General features: G+C 40.3%; 2 protein-coding genes across 2 annotated transcripts; both read left to right on the top strand.

Annotated features, from left to right (window-relative positions):
• Positions 1-2,200: 2,200 nt before the first annotated feature.
• LOC146546989 (uncharacterized) lies at positions 2,201-4,754 on the top strand. Its single transcript, XM_085264048.1, has 3 exons — positions 2,201-2,321; positions 3,255-3,569; positions 4,584-4,754. Exons 1-3 carry the CDS (start codon positions 2,240-2,242, stop codon positions 4,718-4,720), a joined length of 534 nt encoding a protein of 177 aa, XP_085120174.1. The 5' UTR covers positions 2,201-2,239; the 3' UTR covers positions 4,721-4,754.
• A 1,966-nt stretch (positions 4,755-6,720) lies between these two features.
• Positions 6,721-13,163, top strand: LOC146546988 (T-cell surface glycoprotein CD4-like). The gene is made up of 3 exons (XM_085264049.1): positions 6,721-6,859; positions 10,291-10,605; positions 11,109-13,163. Exons 1-3 carry the CDS (start codon positions 6,775-6,777, stop codon positions 11,225-11,227), a joined length of 519 nt encoding a protein of 172 aa, XP_085120175.1. The 5' UTR covers positions 6,721-6,774; the 3' UTR covers positions 11,228-13,163.
• The last annotated feature ends 348 nt before the right edge of the window (positions 13,164-13,511 follow it).

Below are 13,511 nucleotides of genomic sequence, written 5' to 3'. Positions count from 1 at the left end.
AAAATCTACACATGTATCAATGAAATCAACTTAAATCTCCCTTTCAAATAGGTTTTCTTATAATTTTTCAATGTAGAATACCACTGCAGGCCAACCAAGCAAAATAACCAAGCACACATGCACATGCATGTGCACATACACATCCACACATGCATGCAAACACACTACTGTGCAGTGTTAAGTTCACAATTAAGTTTGCGAATCTTAGAGGTCATCTTGTTAATGGAAAATTTTGTACAGATTTGTTTTTTCTGCTACATTGAAGTGAAAAAAGATGCACTGACTATTTATTCATTTATATATTTATATAATTATTTCTTTAAAAAAAGTGCAAAAGGAAAAAAAATAAAAAGAAGAAAGAAAGAAACATACACCAAAAGTTCAGCAAATTCTTCACACTGATTATTACAATCATTGCTGGAAAAGCAGTGAAAAAGATATTGCACTTTACAGAAACATTTGAATCTCTCACTGCACGTATTGTTTTGTTTTAAATACTTGTTTTAAATACATTATATTGACTGTGAAATGTTTGTATTGTCTAGTGTGCTATTTAAGGTGTGAAGGAAGTCAGTTTGTTTGCATTAAAAAATACATTATTGATTCTTCAGTTGGTTTGAGTTTTAGTATGTTGAAAATTCTTGGTTTCTGCTTCGGACAGACTGCATTTTGTTAGTGTTTAAAGTTCGACTGAGCTGTAAAAACACTGAACTCTTTGATAAAAATGTGTTTGGAGAAGTGAAGGTGTGTCTCCACTTGGTGACACATCCAGCTTCTGCATTTCCCTGGAGATAAATTTTCTTTCCTTTTTTTGTTTAAACTGTGTCTACCGATTCTCTCTCTCTCTCTCTCTGTGTGTGTGTGTGTGTGTGTGTGTGTGTGTGTGTGTGTGTGTGTGCATCTATCTATCTATCTATCTATCTATCTATCTATCTATCTATCTATCTATCTATCTATCTATCTATCTATCTATCTATCTATCTATATCAATAAATATGTCTGTGTGTGTATTAACAGATTAAAACGTTTTTGAAGTTGAAGTATTTTTCCTGTTAATGTGACAGATTATTTGTGTGTGACTGATGAAGAAGAGCTAAAGTTAGAGCTGTTCGGAGGAATCGCTGTTTTAAACAAACAGGAAATCTTCATTTGTTTCTTTGGACTCTTCACATGAAACCTGAAACCTGAGTTTCACTCAAAATAAACTGCTGAGGCCTCGCTTTCAAACAGTTTCCACTGCAGGCAGAAGAATTATTTTTTTCTAAATTATTCTATAAGCAAAACATTTTATTAATAAAAAAAACAAGTCAAAGGTTGTATGATTATTTATTTGTAAAAATATGAACAGGGAACCAATTTCACTGTTTTTCTAACTGAAATGCAGCTCTGGTACAGCCAGCTTTATGCTGCAAGGTAAAGTCCCTTCAATAATAAAAAAGGAAACACCAACAATCATGCGCAAACACCTGGTGTCAGAGTTCGAAACATGAAGTTATCTAAAGTTCTACAGAGTCAAAGGTTTCATAAAGGTCCCAAGAAGGAATAAAATCATCAGAACACAAAAATGACCAATCTGCTCTATTGACAATGTGCAGAGAATTATGGGAAATGTTGTTTTCCCATGAATCCAGGCTGGAGCTGATCGAAGACTAGTGAACAAACCACCAGTTATCAATAAGCAGGTGATCCTTTGTTAATGTAATGGGGCGTTGTGTTAGCGAGGGAGGTGAAGTAGCTTCTTCACTGATTTCTAATATTGCTTCAAACAGGAGGTTGGTCTTCGTAGAGTGCAAGGAGGTCTTCACTTCCAAGAGACTTCCTACACTTCTGCTCAATTTAGGGGTCACCACAGCAGATCATCTGCCTCCACCTCACCCTGTTTCCAGGACACTCCACCTGTGAAAAGCTTGCAGACAGTGGATCCAGGAGAGCAACAGTGAATGAACTGCTGTAATCCAGTTGCCTCGTGGGTCCCCAGTTCCTGTGAGGAAAAGGAAATACAAAAGGGGAATAAATAAATAAAATAATGATATGATGGTAGAGCAGAAAGGGACTCAGCTGAAACATGCAGGACGAGGGCTAAATGAAGAGTTACAGAACTGAGCCTTCCACATGTCACAGCTGCACACTCTCACCCCAGATAAATCCCACCACGTAGTCTTAGTAAAGTTGACTGGTATGTGTCTCCAAAAATAACTGTAATAGACACCAGCAGCAGGAAGTATTCATCCTCGTGTCCATGCCGTGGCCTGTTCACCCTCATGGCTTGTATCTCTGGACCTCAGTGGGGTTGCTGTGTCTGCTATGTAGTCTGAGCTCAGGTAAGAGAGGAGTTTAAAGAAGAGCCAGTCTGAAATCTGAAAGTGTCATTTTTAGAGGACAATAAAGAGTTCAGAGTGTTGGTGGGGCGCGTCGTCCTTTTAGCTTGCACCACTGATATCTGAGACTTACAGAGTGCAGTCTGTATCAGTACAGAATGCATGTACAGCAGTATGAAACAGAGACCAGAGAGTGAAAAATAACATTTGAGCCATGAAATCAGAGAAGGGATCTTTGTAGTTTTTCTTCCTTATGTGGGAAGCAAATGATTTAAATCCACAATTTTAAGTATATATTTACATATAAGCGAAGAGCAGAGCTGAGCAGGGAGTCTGATACTGTGGATACCAACTATCTCACACAATAAAATGGGCTGCATGGTCACTGAAAGTCGCCTATGTGCATGTTGTTGTGCCCAAATATTCAACCCTTTTGTCCACTATGCAGAAAACAGACACTCCATGGGGTCTTTATGACTGGATGAAACATAGTTAAAAAAAAAAACAAAAACAGGTTAATGGTCTGCGGCACGGCTGCAGCAGAAACGAAAAACTGACAACACAGTCATTGCAAACAAACTCAGTCATTGTGAATAAAATGAAGTAGCTGAAAGTGAGCATTCTGAGCCGTGTCAGGTCCTTCAGGGTTACACACCCCTTTCTTCATCACAGCCTTCTGCAGCTCTGATGGTTCTTCTCTTCGTGGTACCCTCCATGGAGGATAATGTTCCCTGTGGCTATTCATTTTATAGCCAAGCATTTCAAGGATAACTTTTGATACATTAGTTAGTTAGCTGGTTTGTTTTAGTGATGGTCGCAGTAGTAATACTACATTCACATTTTCTACTAGACTTTGCACACAGTGAGCTAAAGCACAGAGCTGTGGTGAAGCTGTGCACAGGTAACCTGTAACTCACCTGTCCTGTCATCTTGCAGGCAGCAGCCAGTCTGTGAGGACCGGCTTCATCGGAGATGAGGTCCTCCTGCCCTGTGTCTACTCTGAACAGCTGTCTGAGCCGGTCACCGCCTTCTGGAGGGACAAGGATGACAAAATTGTGTTGGATATCATCAACAGCAAAGAAGATAAAATAGATCCAAAGTTCAGAGGTCGCGTGTTCAGCTTCCCAAACCATTACAAGACTGGAAACCTCTCCATCCTCATAAAGGGCCTGAGGGCGGACGACGCCGGCCCGTATGACTGCGACATCCCCAAAGTGGACTATCAGGCCAAGATGACTCTGAAAGTCACAGGTCAGTTCAGCAGCATGAGCACCTTATTAGGAACACCTCAGTGTTTGTGCAGCAGCAGCTCAGGGGTCTTTGAAAAGTGCAGAAAAGGACCACGCTGCAGTCATCAGTGAGTTGGAGTGAGTGTTCAAATCAGGTGTTCTTGGTTCACATTAATTTTTATTTGCAGCACATTTAAGCAATAAAAGTCAGATGTTACAGTCCACACTCAGCCCTTCAAGTCATGCAGGATCAGTAAACACCAAATCCTACTGAAGCTAGCTGGGTTGATCACACTAACAAAGATGAAAACTGCACTGAAACCTGTGAACTTCGACCATCTTTCTTACCATTTTAACTCCTTTTATTTAACATGACTTTTTAATTCAGTGGAAATTTGCATCTGGAAGCAAGAGTAGCACCACAAGAAAAAGAACAATATTCTGTGAGCTGTGCTTTTTTCCTTAAATGAATTTTAAGCCTTAATCCAGCTCATATCTTTATTTGGATTCATAACAAATTGTTCCAAACTGTCTCATAAAATTATTCTGAGTCTTCTTTTTAGCCATATGTGGACAAGCAAACACTGGGTCCTTTTTGATAGGTGTCTTGATGCAAAGATGGAATACTGACAAAATCAGTGGCTTGAATATTCCTTAGTGGAATAATTAGCTACACTCGTGGCATCAGAAGCAGACAGAACTTCGTGTGGGTGTTTTGTATGATTTTTCTCCAGTTTGATTCAATTCCTTCAGTTTAAAGATGTTTTCTTCCTTGTTTTTTCCTGTTTCCTGTCTGCCCACATTTTTTATTTCAGTATTTCAGTGCCAGGTATATTTCAAGAAGCAGCAGTAGTGTTAAAAACAGAGTGGATCAAACAGGAAACAGCCCATCTACAGCTCAAACACTGACTATAATGAACAGTTATTCTACTGTGGAGATAAGAGAATACGCTCCAAATGATCTTCACCAGTTCGGTGTTTCAGTGTTTCTTTACATGTTCAGCTCTGATTAAACTGGAACTTTTTTGTGTTGCAGAAAAACCTGGTGTTATTAAAATAACAACTCCACATCCTGACCTTGCTACGATTAGTGGTGCAGCTGTAACATGCTCCAACCACCACCTCCTGGTTCTCCTCTCTGCTCTGTTTGTGCTCTTCTGTTCTTTACAGTAAACACAGGTTCAAACTTAAGTCGGGTTTAGCTCAATTACACCTTAAAGTATTGTCTTGTTTAAATTGCCTTTATTAATAAATAATTGATATCTCTGATCTGCTGTGTTTTATATTTCCTGCAACTGTTGTTTCTGATTCAAATAAGTACAAAATATCCTGAACACTCACAGTTTGAGCACTTTATAAACAACCATTAAGCGGCACTTTAGTAGCTATGTTAATATATTAATAGAGTGACCTTCGTACAACAGTGAAGTAGAATTTAGTAGAATTGTTCTTCAATTCAATTCTTTATACTTTCTTACTTTGAGTACATTTCAGAGTTACTTGTCTACTTGTGTAAAAAAAAGTTTCTTCAGTATTTTAACTTTTACTGGAGTATTTTATATCACAGGCATTTGCACTTCTACTTAAGTAAAGAAAGTTTGTAATTTTGCCATCTCCTGTTTTTAGTTTTAGTTCACTAGAATAATTCTGCTCGTCATTTGTCTGATGCTGAGCAACGGATTGTTCGCAAAATGTTTCATTTCCATAAGTTTTCTTTGTTACTTTGTTTAGTTGATATATGATTGAGGTAAACACAAAACCAACAGCACAAAGCAAAGATGAAAAACAACACAAAGAGACTTTAATGCGATTGCCACGATGATTTTACTGTATCAACACAAACGGGTTGAAATGGACGCTGCAGCCAGACCGCTCATAGGTTTGTTACCTGTTGAAGTTCGGGGTCTGGCTGCTGGACTGGGGTCAGCGTTCATTAAGCTTTATCAACACTCTGGGTTCTTAGCTAGCTTAGCGTTAGCATGGCTGCAAAGCTCCAAAGCTGTGTTAGCATCAGAAAGCAGTCGTTTCTGTTCTGAACAGAGTTTGCACTTTACCATCGTGTTCTCGTCCTTTTATAAAAAATAAAATTTATGTCCATCTCTACGCTGCAGACTGTTACACTATTTTCCTCCTCCAGCACACAAACTGAAATCAGTAAAAGTAAAAGAGAAACCAAGAAACAGGATCTATTGACAGGCAGACTAACAAATCCAAGGAATTGAACTGATACCTGATACATACATCTGGATGCATTGTGGGAAATGTAGGAAAAAGTAGCCTGTGTAGGTTTTTTTTTTCTTTTCCTCCGTCTGTGGTTGTTTTTTAGAATTTACCTTTGTTGTGTCGCTAAGTGTGATATTGCAGGTTCATCTATCATTCTTAATAAAAACCCGACTAAAACTAAATAAGACTAAACATTTCTGTGCAGTTTTCTTTTGTTCTGCCACAAGGAGGACCCACTGCATACATGCTAATGATGGAGATGTTTAATTATTACATAAAAATGTAGTATAGCGGTAATTTTATGTATTTATACATCTTTTTTATTCAATAAAAAAGATCACCTGATCATTGTACCCTTAGTTCTGGTCCCAGTAAATCAGGACGGGTGGCCAGCGCGGAGTAACTTTCAAAATGTCCACAGGAGATTGCTGTAGACCACAGGCACTCATAGGCATTGGTTGCTGCTGACAACAGGAAATAAAGCCGGTCTGCGCTATGGGCTGAATCATTTTTAACTGTGGATTTTAACACAATGCAATATATTCAGTTTTAGAGTTTATATTCAATATAAATTGTAGCTAGGGTGACATTGTTAATGCTGGCTTATTTTAATAAATAAATTGTCATATACAAAACTAGGGTGGCAAGAGATTATTTTAGGTTGGCACATGCCACCCCAAGCCACCCATGTAGATCCAGCCCTGAGTGTTAACGGGTTACGGGGTGAAAAAGTTAGCACTTCTTCAGATTGAATAAGAATCCAGAAGCTGCTCAGAAAGATTGCATTTTTTAAATAGCAATGGGCACTTGGCTAGCATTTTTTACAACTGAAGTTCTGTCATCTCCAAGCATTGGTTTTAAGACGCAGCCGTGGTTATGGGCGGAGACCAGACAGATAAACAAAATAAATAAGTAAAGTAAGGCAGGACAGCCCTGCTGGGTATCACAGCTCATCTCGGGGAGGATCCATTTTTCTCTCAGTTGTGACACCAGCAGCAAGAAGTATGGTCATCCTCAGAAGTGTCTGTCGGTGCTCGCCTCTCTGCAGCTCGGTGATGCTGCTGTGTCTGCTGTGCAGTCTGAGCTCAGGTGAGACTATATTTTAAAACCTGTTTACTGTGATTCATCGGGAGAAACAACGACCTCAGAGTCCTTCCAGCTCACAGACTCTGACAGCTGTGAGGTGAGATTAGTACACACTCTCTGATATAAGTGCTGTGATTCATGGGGGGAGAATGTTGAGCAAAGATCACCAGGTGTGAGGGTGGTGGGCTTTATTCTATTCTATTTGTTGTACCTAATTTAGAGGACAGAATACTTCAATTTGTCTGCAGGTTTTTTTGTTTTTTTTTATCTCAGTTTTAGTTCCTACCACTGGTATCTGAGGCATGCCTGTTGAAACCAGCCGAGTAAACCTCCACATGCTACTGTAGCGCTCTCAGCTGTAATTAGAGGTCTGGATCTGTGGGTGAAGATCAGCCCTGTAATCTCTGCTGTAATTATGGTTTTCAACTTGTTTTTCTTTGGGTTTAGATGGGGATTTTTTTCTCTTCTGTTGCCACACAGGGTTTTCTAATTTTAGTTTACTGTTTTCTTTACTTCAGTGATGATAATGTTGTTGATGCTTTGACTCATGTCATTGCATCAGGCCAGGTTCTTCCGAGCAAACAGGGGAAACATGCACAAACAACATCTGTGTGGAACTATAGGTCCATTACTGTGCATTAGAAAGCAGCCTTAATGATTCAGTAGTTTCCACTGATCACATTATAGTTATTTTCTGAATGTAAACACCTTGTCTGATTGTGATTTCTCTTTAATATATACATAAAAAACAAAAACATGTACAGCACCAGGACTTCAACTCAGGGTATTGTCGGGAGCGATTTGCAGTGTGACACAGCAGGAATGAGAATCAGAACCTCCACATGGAGGAGTTTAAGTATTTCTGGGTTTTGTAAATGAGTGAGGGGGAGCTGGAGATCAACAGACGGATTGGCGCAGGTTCAGTGATGCGGACACTGTACCGGTCCATCGTGGTGAAGAGCTTAGCATAAAAGCGAAGCACTCAATTTACTCAATTCAACCTATGTCCTTACCCTGAACTATTTTAATGAGCTTTGGTTATTGGCTGAAAGAACGAAATTCTGGACACAAGCGGCAAAAATCAGCTTACTCTTTGAAGGGTAGCTGGCCTTTCTTTTAAACATGGAGTGGATGAACTATCTCCACACTGAATGGAGCAAGTTGAGGTGGTTTGGGCATCTGATAGGAGGCCCCGGGGCAGACCCAAGACACACTGGAGAAATTATCTCTCCAGCATGCCCTGACAAGCTGCAAGAGGTGGCTGGGGAGAGGGAGGTCTGGGGTTCTCTGCTTAGGGTTTTGTGCCCACGGTCCAGCCCAGGATAAGCAGAAAAAGATATATGGATGAACGCACATCTACAGCAGTAAGAAACAGAGATCGGAGAGTGAAAAATTTTATTTCTCTAAATTCAGAAAAAGGAACTAGTTTTTGTTTCCTTTGTGAGCAGCAGAGCATTTAGATCCAGTTTTGTGAGTATGTACTTGCATGTAAGTGAAAAGCAGAGCTGATCAAGTATCAAGTATCTGTTGATACTGTGATGCACAGAATAAAGAGGCTGCAAGGTGGCCAAGAATCGCTGATGTATATGTTTGTGTGCCTGAGTGCATTATATCTGTTTTGTCCAGCAGAAAAGGACATTACATTTGATTTCATCCATTGGTCCGTGGGGTCCTTACGGCTCTATGAAATGTTCATCTTTGTCTTTATTCCACAGCAGGTCTTTTTGTCCTGTCTCCTTCCTCTCATCCCCAACCAGTCACAGCTGACGGCTGTCTCTCCCTGTGCCTGGTTCTGTTGAAAATTTCTTCCTGTTAAAAGGGAGTTTTTCCTTCCCACTGTTGCCAAAGTAGTTGCTCATAGGGAGTTGTCTGATTGTTGGGCTTTTCTCTGTATCATTCAAGTGTCTTAGCTTTACAATATTAAGCACCTTAAGGTAACTGTTGTATTGATTTAGTGCAATATAAAAAAAAACATTGAATTGAATGTGTCACAATTAGCACTGGCCAACTGTGGGTGTGTGGGGAAGTAGGACCCAAAATGCAGAACTCTTCAATGCAAGCAGTGCGTTTATTTACAGTGTCGTAACTAATACACAATGATAAATCCCCAGTGTGTTCCCGACTCCCGCTCCCTGTCTTCTCCTCTGTCAGTGCGCCCCAGGGTGGCTGTGGCTACAATGTAGCTTGCCATCACCAGTGTGTGAATGTGTGCGTGAATGGGTGTGTAAAGCGCTTTGGGGTCCTTAGGGACTAGTAAAGCGCTATATAAATACAGGCCATTTACCATTCTCCCTACACCCATGCTCCGTGTCCCCATTCCCTATGTACACTGCGTCAGCTGCTTCCTCGTTTCCACAAATCATCCTGGGAAACACACACACAAAGGCGGCTATGAGTACCTTCACACAACAGCAGACTGGGACTTACTTCGCACATTTGCTGAGAAACTGACAGGAAGTCACTCGACGATCCAGCGTCGAGGAGCTCTCAGCCACACTGCCTTGTAGCTCCCTCGATGATGGTTGATCAGCTGCAGGTGTGTGTGATCATTTCCTCAGGTGTGGCCAGCCACCTGGTAGGGCACACCCACCAGGCCTGAAGACTCCTGTAGACCAGTGCTCAGTACACACAGACACGCACACACAGACACAAACCAGGAAGACGAGGGACAGCAGCACCAAAAATACACATGTCCATAACTGCTCAGGGACCCTGGGTCGCTCAGATCCAGGACAATGACAGAATGTTAAATGGATTAGGAATGGGCTGTCACTCAACTTCATATGTCAAGGCAGACAATTGAATACTTTGGGGAATGTAGTGTACCTCATCTATACTGTTTACAAATAATTCAGTTTATAATAAAAATATAATGAAAGAATCTGTATAGATTTCAGTTACAATGAAGTCAAGTCTGAAAATCAAGGCGTAGGAGGAACTTTGAAGGACTTCGATTCAAGTTTGAAAAATGTGTTCGTAGTCTGCAGTCTTTGAGGCCGTTTAAAGTCCAACAACAAAGATTTAGAGCTGAGCAGGGATAGCAGTAAAGAACTGCTTCTGTTTGAGTGAATGACTTTTGCAATGAGGTGTTGATGTTTTTAGGTCACTCACTCACAGCCATTCAGATTCATCACAGCACTGAGTATTCATTAGGCAGTGCAGCAGCAATGGAAAAGCCAGCATCCAGGATTGGAGCTCAAGTCTTTTCATCATTATGTGGAGGATTTTAATGATAGTAAAAAGTGACAGGCCTCTCTATGTTTGGAGAAATTCACGAGTTTTTGCTGAGTTTTTTACTTTGTCCTCCAGCAGAAGAGCATCCAGTAAGTGTTGATTCTGCTGTGTTACTGAGGTCACCAAATGTGCTAAACCAAAGAGCTGTGGTGGAGCTGTGCACAGGTAACCTGTTACTCACCTGTCCTGTTGTCCTGCAGGCAGCAGCCAGTCTGTGAGGACTGGCTTCATCGGGGATGAGGTCCTCCTGCCTTGCATCTGCTCTAACCAGCTGTCCGAGCCGGTCACTGCCTTCTGGAGGGACAAGGATGACAAAGTTGTATTGGACATCATCAACAGCAGACAGGATAAAATAGATGCAAAGTTCACAGGTCGAGTGTTCAGCTTCCCAGACTATTACAAGAACGGAAACCTTTCCATCCTCATAAAGGATCTGAGGATGGACGATGCCGGCCCATACGAGTGCGACATCCCCAAAGTGGACTATCAGGCCAAGATGACTCTGAATGTCACAGGTCAGTTCAGCAGCACGAGCACCTTATTAGGAAGGTGGAATACAGACAAACATCAATAGATTAAATGTGCTACACCGGAACGACTGCTTACACCTGTGGCATCAGATGACAGAACAGCAGACAGCAGACAGAACTTCTTGTGGGTGTTTTGTATAATTGGTCCTTGTGTTTAAAGATGATCTATTGCTTGTTTCTGATCAACTCACAAATTATATTCCTGTATTTCAGTGTCAGGTTTATTTCTAGAAGCAGCAGTAATGTTAAAAACCAATTGGATCAAACAGGAAACAGATCATCGAGAGCTTACTGACTCACTAGAATGCATGGTTAATTTACTGTACCACTAAGAGGATATGCTTCTTGTAGCTGGTTTCAGTCTAAATGAGGATCACAAGTTCAGGTTTTCTTCCTTGAAAGAAAAAATAATAATTTATGTTTTTTTGGTTTGTTTTTTTCATACTGTCAACTCTTATTAAAATTATGTTTTGTATTTTGTGTTGCAGAGAAACCCACATCACATGGTGCAACAGTAACCTCCTTCAGCCACCACCTGGTTCTCCTCTCTGCTCCTCTGTTTGTGCTTTTCTGCTCTTTAAAGTTAATGCCAGGGCTGGACTGGTAATCTGGCATTTCCCAGTGGGCCAACGGGCCGGCTTGAAGTGCTGCTATGCACCCACAATACAAGGATGGACAACAGCCCATTTGTTCATTTTCAGTCACATCTTTTAATGTAATGTCCCTTCCCTAACTTTGCTGTGCGCTCACTCAGCTAGAAAAATGTAGTGTGGAAGAAGTGACTAAAAGTGGAGATGAGAAGCTGAGAGAAAACAATAAAAAAAAAAAACTAAAAATAGATGCAGCAAATGTGTCAAAGTAACAAACACGTTAGCTGTCGGTGCGTGAACAGCAGTACCAGCAACCAGAGGTGGGACGTAATTATTTTGTTACTGTACTTAGGTAGAGTTTTTAGGTATCTGTACTTTACAGGAATATTTATTTTTCTAACTTCTGACTTTTACTTCCTACATTTTTAAACAAATATTTGTATTTTCTACTCCTCACATTTTTAAAACAGACTCCTTACTTTTCTTTCAACAGTATCATCAATAGCTGTATACTCGGGGGTTAAAGTGGGCCGGAAACAGTGCAGGTGTCCCAAAGTTGTACTCAGCATCTAGCTAATGCTACAGAATAGGAATAATCATAAAGGGAGTAACGTTTCTCCACGATTCAAAATTTCTACAGTGTTTCTATCAGATTAACAAACATCAGCAAACACACAAATTGTTTGATTTCAATTTGTCTCACAGTGTGTCGTTAGCTAAAGGTCCAGCTGCTGTATTTCACAGGGCGAAAAAAGAATGTGCTAACTTCACTCAGAGATGGAAAAAGATAAGATAAGATAAGATAAGATAAGAAAGAGGACAGGAGAGAAAGAAGAGAGGTTAGATTTAAAGGTAAAGACTGTACATTTAAATGTCTGATGTAATAATTTGTAATCACATATTGGATTTGGTGTGTTTTAATAAATTATGTTTTTTTTTTTATTGTGAAACATCCTGAAAACCAAACTAAATAGACTAACTTTGTGTTATTCAAATGTTGCACAAAAATACTGGGCAGTTTAGTGCAGTATAAACGATTGAGCATGCATCAAGACACTAAGGAGCACTGTTTGGTAGTTAGAACAAATAATATTTGGCTTTTCTGTACTGTTAAAGTGGAACATGTAGTAAGAAACTTTTCTCAAGGTGTCCCTCAGAGAACATAACTGGATCCTCTTTTGTTTGAATTTATCTTTTGTGACCAGGATGATTTTAACTATTAGAAATTACATTGTGAAGGTGGAGATGGAGTTATCTTTCTTTGAAAAACAACAAAAAAAGATGCTTGTCAACCAATCAGTTAATCTGTTAATCTGGGCTGGAAGCAGGTGTAGTTAACAACTTTGTTAATCCTGAGATCAGGGACACTGAGGTTTTCTGTTCCAGAATGAGAATTTACTTAACTCTGAGTCAGTTACCATGGCAATAGACTCTGTGAACCTCACCTGCTCACTGCCAGGTCTTCTGCAACAAACTCTGAGTTTTTCTCTGATTCCTCGCCTCCTGCTGGACCTGAAGCAGCTGACTGATGCTCTGATACACTTCCTCTTACACTCGTCTCTCCTTAACAATGTGATGCGGATGTCTTCCATGTTGACGCTACAATATGCAGAAGTCGGACTGCAAAAATTATGTCTGCACAATGCATTCCAGCCCTGCTGTTTTATAGTGTTGTGGAAGTTTTCATTTAATAAAGTTTGCAGACAAACGGTGAGTAGTAGCTATTATCCTTTAATAAAAAAAAAAAAAAACATAACCAAGCTTGGCGAGAGCAGCCATCGCAGAACAAACGACCAGCAGTCTCTCCTGAACCGGAAAAGCCCTGGGTTTAAATACTTTCTACAGATATAAAAGACAATACACAGCTGTTATTACACCTTTGGTCTCTTGGTTTTTTTATAATTAGGTAAACATTTGTTATCACAAGCTTGATGCTGCTTCTTAAGTCTGGGTTCTGGCATTTGCTATAAATGCACTAATAATGAAAAAGACTAAAACCAAACATCAAAAGATTCGATTTGACTGAAATCACAGCAGCAGCTCTGAAATAGTTGAAGCCCGCTTGCGTTAATGTTTACACATTTTAAGTGGAACACAACAACAAGGAGATTGTACAGAGGGGAGGGACTGAGGTCACTGTGTCTATGACTGTAGACAGTCAGCCAGCAGCAAATGATGCTTTTGTCACTGTGAAGAGACTGGATGCACACAGCGTACACTTGGCGTGCTAAAAGGCTTTATTTTGATCACAAGCACTCTTTTAGTTTCAGCACAGTCTTCCAGCCTGGAGCCAGCTCTCTG

This window comes from Mchenga conophoros, linkage group LG23 (assembly GCF_057382185.1).
Source record: "Mchenga conophoros isolate Kocher_MC1m ecotype Shallow Benthic linkage group LG23, M_conophoros_male_GT1.1, whole genome shotgun sequence".
Taxonomy (NCBI): Eukaryota; Metazoa; Chordata; class Actinopteri; order Cichliformes; family Cichlidae; genus Mchenga; species Mchenga conophoros.
The sequence above is the reverse complement of the archived record's forward strand: the minus strand, read 5'-3'. Positions and strand labels throughout refer to the sequence as shown.